The sequence below is a fragment of the Crinia signifera genome, chromosome 1 (assembly GCF_055691185.1).
Source record: "Crinia signifera chromosome 1, ASM5569118v1, whole genome shotgun sequence".
NCBI lineage: Eukaryota > Metazoa > Chordata > Amphibia > Anura > Myobatrachidae > Crinia > Crinia signifera.
Window position 1 is genome coordinate 69941646 of NC_139217.1, and position 7252 is coordinate 69948897.

A 7252-nucleotide genomic window follows, 5' to 3' on the forward strand; every position below is an offset into this window, starting at 1 on the left:
ATGTGTCATTTATAGGAACAGTCTCTTTACCAAGAATAATAAAGAAGCCATATTTGTGATGCAGTCATCAAAGAGGTGCACAGATGGTTAGTAATACATTGACCCCACAATTATAAAGATTAGGGGCCAGATGCACTAAGCTTCAAAAGTGATAAAATGGCGAGTGATAAACAGCCAGCCAATCAGCTCCTACCTGCCATGCAACAGACTGTGTTTGAAAAATGTCAGACAGGAGCTGATTGGTTGGTTGTTTATCACTCTCCATTTGATCTCTTTTGAAGCTTAATGCACCTGGCCCTAGAACTGTTGGCTAGCCAGTGACTTTACTAGGAATGTGCCCCATTTTATTAGGTGTACAGGGTTAGCGAAAAATAAGTTTCCCACTTCAGAGGGCTCTGGGGTGTGTTCTACTGCTCTGAATGAGACAAATCATACGCTAGTCATCTATAGTAGGAATAAATGCAGCATGTTTGAAAATGTGACAGTAAAGCAGCCCATACACGGTCCGTTTAACGGATCCGTTTGGGACTTAATTAGCACACATCGGATCCCTAGTGCATGCAGCGTGCATGCACTGCGATCCAATCCGATGTGTACCTAGTACAAAAAGTATGTGCAGCACATACTTTTTGTACCGTACTATGTGATGCCCGGGAGCGCGCATCGCATAGTACAGAACGAAGCCATACACAACGGACCGTGTATGGGCTCCTTTAGTAATGAATAAAGCTGTGCACCAGCTAGGTGATCTGGGTCATGTGACAGTTAGTAATGACTACAGCTGTGCACCAGCTAGGTGATTTGGGTCATGTGGCAGTTAGTAATGACTACAGCTGAGCTAGGTGATTTGGAAAATATTCACAGTTGGAAGGACCGGTTTGGCCACCCCTGACCTAGGCATTGTGAGCTAAAGGACCTTAAATTATGCATTGGGTTCCCTTCCATCCAAATTCCTCGCCCTTTTATATTTAGGCACAGGGTAAAAGCTGAACATTTAAAGGAAAATTTTAATTAACAAAAAACATTACTGTGCTGCTCTCCTAGTTATATCTGCCTACTGTGAAATTATATATTCAATTTTTTTTTTTTTTGGGGATCTAGATTCAAATTCAGATGACTTCGATCCTGCTTCCACCAAAAGCAAATATGACTCCATGGATTTTGACAGTTTGCTTAAAGAGGCACAAAGGAGCCTGCGCAGGTAACATGCGTCACCGCCACGCCCAATGGAACGATGGAGAATACCTCATGGACATCTCGTCCCCCCAATAAGAGACTTTTCGAAAGTCAAACCTAGGAATTTCTCCTACTTTTCACTCTCCGTTTTTCAATGGTTTACATGAACACAGCTGCTGGAGACTAAAGAGGCAATGTGATTGTTAGACAAATGAGCAGAGCCTTGGGTGTCAGATGATTCCACTCTTTCACACTAGCAGTTGTACCACTGGAACAAAAAGGCGGCACTCGTGCACCCATTGCCGGTGGAAGTGCCAGCCAACTGTGAAAGCTCCTCACTTTCAAAACTGATTAACCCGGGAACGTCAAGATATCACTATTTACCATGAAACTATAGGAGGATTTATAAGCTGCTGATGCTCAACTACAATGCAATCTTCACTTTGTCTGATTTCAATCATCTCCCCGATGAAAAAAAAAACACAAAAACAAAAAAACATTGCAATATAGATGACGCCTTAGTAACTTTTTTTTATTGGGAACCTGGTGAAGAAATCAAGGAAATGGCATTTTTTTTTCTAGTGACCCTATGTCTCTCTATGCTACAGTAGTCTCTTACTCTTACACCCATGCAGTTGTCTACAATGTTGTTTGTCAACATTAAAGCCTTGTAAATGGTCAATTTCACAGCTTGTTCAGAATATACTGTATATATATATATATATATATATATATATATATATATATATATATATATATATATATATATATGATCTTCTGATGAGCGGATGTGGTGTTACATAATAGCCAAGAGCTGGGTATAGTTACCTGAATCCGTGTCCAGGTAGTTTATACTGCTGCATTGTAACATGTACTAGTCAAGTATTTACAGACGTAACCTTCTCTTCTGCCGGAGCGATGTGCAACCCTACGCGTTTGCCCACGTCTCTGCCGGAGAGCAAGTTCATGGATTATTTTTATTTTGTGTACATAGAGTATGACAATGTCCTTTATTTGTTACTGCTATGCACTGTAAATGCAGCCTTCTTTTCAATACGGAAAACCTTTTTCTTAAAATCAAGAATATTCAAAATGTAACTCTATAAGGGGAAAGACCTGTTGTATACTAATCTATTTAGGAGCTGACTTTATGCTTATATATATTTGATTGTAAAAACAAACAAAAAAAACTACAGTGTGTGTGTGTGTGCGTGTTTTTATTTTTATTTTATTTTTTGTCGGTTGGGTGCACAATTATTGCTTTAAGCACACTCATCCCTGTTTTTTTTCAGTGAGCTTCCATATAAGTGTTTTGAGAAGGGTTTATATTGGCCTAGAAAGGTCACAACCGCATGGAGAACGCGTTTCATCCTCCTGTGTAAGTGTCTTCATCTGCAGTAATACATACTGAATCCGTTCAAGAATTACCGTATCTTGTCAAAGTCCGCAGTGATTGTTGTTTTTGTTTATTTTTATATATATATATATATATATATATATATATATATTCATTTTGCTGTATGTTGAGAATGAATGTATAATTTTGAGTCTTTTCACAATAACCCATTGTACTTTTGTCCTGAGAATGCTGCTGGGTAACCCAGCACTGTACACTGTGTGTAGTCGGGTCTTTTTTTTGTTTTTGTTTTGTCTAAACACTGTTTAATAAGCCAGTAATTTATTTTGTTTTTATTGTCGGCACTGTTGGAATTTTTGGCATAAGCCAAACCTTATATTGTTGCGCATCCTTTGGAGATAATGATATTTCATTCCTTTGTTTACTGAAGACCTATTTATCAGTTCATGCTGTCGTATTTGTTATAGTAATATGCCGATGACACAAGATACGGCCAGTTGAAAAGGATGCTAACACCCTCATAATACTGTCATATGCTGCAGGTGAATTTCATTTCCTGTTGCAAGATAGCGTTGACTATGCATTAGTGTGGCTTAAGCTACACTGCTGTGCTACTAACTCTTCACGACATTGTCTTGGTGCAGACTATACAAGGAAGCTAAGCTAAGATTTGGTTTCCATATGAACACTGGATCATTTTCGTTTGTTAACATGCAGCCTTTCTGCATTGTGGGTGACCAGCCATTGGGTTACCCCCTATGCCTCATATCCAATGTATTAAAACACAAGTGGAATTACTAAACCAGAAACATTTTCCCATATATCCGCCAACCCATAGCTGACTGAACTCAACGTCATGTGTGGTGCGTGTTTAGCAATGCAAATATTTTTTCACAGATGTTAATCGGTCACAGTTTTTGCAAACAATTTGTAAACTATTTTGGAGACTATTGCTACTACTATAAATGGTTTAAAGAAGAAATTTTTTAGGAATAATTGGTGAATGTACACAAAACAACTGATTTTGCTAGTATCCTTCTGTTCTGTAGTGTAACTAGATCCATTGTAAGAAGGTATCAGGAAAAGCCATTCACAGCTGGATTTTGATGCTCCAGTTGCTGCTGTCACCCTCGGTCAGTGGGGCTGTGACGCAGCGTGAACTGGAGTGCCAAAGATTGTGTAACCCATGTTGACTTTTGCTGTCTGTTCTACAATTACATTTCATTCATACTGTGACATCATTCGGGGTCATTTTGTAACAGACTGCTAAGGCCATTTCCACTTATAAAGGTGGCTACCACTTCGTCAGTTGTTGCAAATTAATGAAAAGTCCCATTTTGTCACACAGCTCCCGCATAACTTCCCATGGGAAGAGATGTGACCTGAATCGCTTTTCTCTATGTGTAATGATGAGCAAAGGCAAAACATTGGTTGGTTGCCAAATAGTCTGTGAAGTCCTTACATTTTATTATACTACACTACCCATGGTTGAGACTTTTAATAAACCTGTTAGTTGTCTCCAAGTTGCCTACTGCCACAAACCTTTTCCACGGGGCAAATCCAAATCGTTTTCCCTTCCCACCTCAGCCGTGCTATTAGCCGCTTTCAGCAGAATGACTTCTGCATTCCGTAGGACTTGTCTACAGTATAGTAATAGCTCATTTCTGGAATCACTGCGCCATATAGAATCAGCGTTTTGTTCACGGCATCTCTGGCCAAAAGTTTCTTATTGAGGAATTCAGAAGTGAAATATTAAATTAGGCAAATGGGGCTTACCTGTCATTCTTAGGCTCACTTATGGGGTGATGGCTAGGGTTGGGCTTCTGATTGTCCTTTTTATTTTAGTCTGGCTTCTACTATTACTGATTTTGCCTATCACTTTGACCATAAATAATTCTAATTTGTCCTGTACCACCAATCTGTGTCACCCAATTTGGGAACCACTGAACGACACAAATATTATATTTCAAATAAAATGAAGTCTTCTCGTCTCCATAATATCATACATAGACATATCTAGAAAACGTCGTCTTAATGAAGGGGGCGGATTTAATGCTGTTTTTTCGCTGCATCTCTGATGCAGGGTTGAATGTATGCTTACAACGTAGCGCTTCTAGAATGAACTCACCCCGCGTATGCTCCAAGAGTGTGCTCACGCACGGATGGATATTAAGAGACGTAATCAATTTGGGCACATGATCCCTTACGACCGAAGAGGCAGAACTGGAGTGGTGTGAGGTCTACTCACTTCAGTGAGAGCAAGCTCACTACAACTTCAGGCCATGCAGACCACTAAGCCAAGTTTATTTTGTGGCATTCCTATCACTCTTATTATAGTAGGGTTCAGGATGACTCACCGAGTCTTTTCTCTGAATCTGAATCCCGACTGTCGGGGGCTGACAATCAGAATCCCAACTAAAAACGGGAGGGAGAGTAGAATAGGTGGCAATCGCAGCTCGTCACTGAGCCCACAGCGCGGTGAGCGCAGTAAGCCCGCATGGAGCTGGAATGCATTTGTCCCCCTGTCCTGCTCCTGACAGTCGGGATTCTGATGTTGGGAAAATGACCGTCGGAATCTTGACTGTCAATGATTTATACCATACCTAAGAGGACATCAATGACAATGGCAAGTAGTAAACCAGGCCGAAACCACAAGATTGGCAAATGCGCTGATTTTGGAGGAAACAAAAACAATACAAATTCTGGTGCATCCCACAGAACAATGTGCCCCTACTGTTTGTTATAAATGACCCCCATTGTTGTTTAATTAGAACATTGTATATTTGTCCTCATAAGAGAAAACTATCACTACACGGCAATGCAGCCTGACAATGGCTGCATTCATCATTTATCACCAGCATATTTTGTTCTCAAAAATTCCACCGTACATAAATTACCGGAAGCTTCTTTTTCTTTTTTTGTTGTTGTTTGTTTTGTTTTTATTACTTCTTATTTTGAAGTAGATAGATAGCAATAAACGAAAAAATAAATAAAAAAAAACCCCTAAAACCATATGTTTTATTTTCACGGGTTCCCTGTTACACTCTTAACAGCTTTAATCCGTGTAATGGTTGTATTTATGTAGGTTACAGAAAAATGCAGGTATTTTATCTTGTTTAATTATGTGATCGCCAAACTAAAGTTTACAGATTTTTTTTTCTCAATTTTCTGTTGTACAAAAATAATAAAATAAAAGTATATATTAAAAAAAAGCAATAAATTATTTTTAAGAAATCAATGTTTAATATATCATATTATGTGTTTAAAGATCAAATGCATTGCCTATTTTGCCTTTAAATTTATGTAATCAGATGTTTTAATACATTCTATTTTGCCCTGTATTGCTGAAATGAATTGAAAGCGTGTGTACGATTTTGTTTCTTTATAAGCAGATAAAATCTTATTGTTGATTTTTATTTTGGCAGACCTGACTGTTGCTCTCTCCTACAATCACACGTTCCTCTGTGTTCAAGTATATACAGAAAAGATGTATGTATGTTTTGGGGCATTTCAAAACATTTTGGGATCATAGGCGATTGGCTACTAGGTATTTTAAATTTGTACTTCTCATGATGACCATGCACTAAAAAGTTCATATACTTTAGGCACCAAACCAGTGATATACCGTGGACGTAATCAACATGAAAAAAAAAGTTGTACAACACCGCTAGATTTGACGTGTAGTAACGCTGCTTCTGCTTACAGTAATGATAAATATTGCAGCTCTGCCCATTGTGACAAAAGTAAATGTAAAATGGTCTTTAAATAACTTACTGCTCAATGTTAGGTTTCGAACTTTACATGAAAGTAGCCTCTAAGATTGTGCAAAACTTTTTTTTTTTGCCAAAGACAGTTGCACAGGCTGGAACAATTGTGCAATCGGAGGGAGAAAGGTTGGGTCAGTTGAAAAATATAAGCACTTCATCCCTTTAGATTTAGTTAATGATTATATGTCCTTTTTGATATCTGTAATAAAAACTCCAATCGTTGTCGTTGCACACCTAATCAATTAATGACCTAGAATAGCCATATACGATAATGTGATAACTCTGGATCTGTACGTGTGTGACAGACATCAATACTACGAACAACTGAGCGGATTGCGCTACTGTAAGATTTGTAGGTGAAAATGTACTAATGATGGTAACAATTGTGCTTAACAGGCAAACAAAGCTTTTAGTTAGACCCCCCCTCCTTTCCCGGGGTTGAGGTTCCACCTGCCAATTCTACATGTACTGTGGTTTTATTCATTGTATTCAAATTCCTGTGATTATTTTTTTAATGTGCAGAACACATTGGCCTCACTGAGCTAATAAAGGGAAACAAATGTTTCAAATGAACATCTGTCCTCTCGCTTTTTTCGTGTCGTAGCTGTTTTGTGTAAAGTTAGAAACACACATTTATATTATATACTGTTTGTCATGAATCCAGCCCGCACTCAGATTCCGCAATCTAGGACAGATGGGTCACCCATGGTTGTGCACTTTGACCTCTCACTGATAAGGTCACTGTCGCCATGAAATTTCATATACAGTAGGTATGTGGTTCAACAAGACACATGGAGAATACACTAGATGAAAATGTATTACATCCAAAAAATATTTCCAAAAATTGGTACAGAAAAAGAATATTATAACCATGGACAAACATATGGGGGGGGGGGGGGGGGATTTAATAGGATGAGAAATTTAGAAAGTGAGAGATTTTGTAAGAAATCTC

At 38.5% G+C, this 7252-nt stretch overlaps 1 protein-coding gene across 5 annotated transcripts in view; it reads left to right on the forward strand.

The window, feature by feature from the left end:
* PPARGC1A (PPARG coactivator 1 alpha) overlaps positions 1-6873 on the forward strand; it is a 1315783-nt gene extending 1308910 nt beyond the window's left edge. For all 5 annotated transcript variants that reach the window (XM_083161395.1, XM_083161397.1, XM_083161399.1 and 2 more), the window contains one exon: positions 1102-6873. In XM_083161395.1, the coding sequence (XP_083017521.1) occupies positions 1102-1205 (104 nt within the window). In that variant the 3' untranslated portion in view covers positions 1206-6873. The remainder of the gene's footprint in view (positions 1-1101) is intronic.
* The last annotated feature ends 379 nt before the right edge of the window (positions 6874-7252 follow it).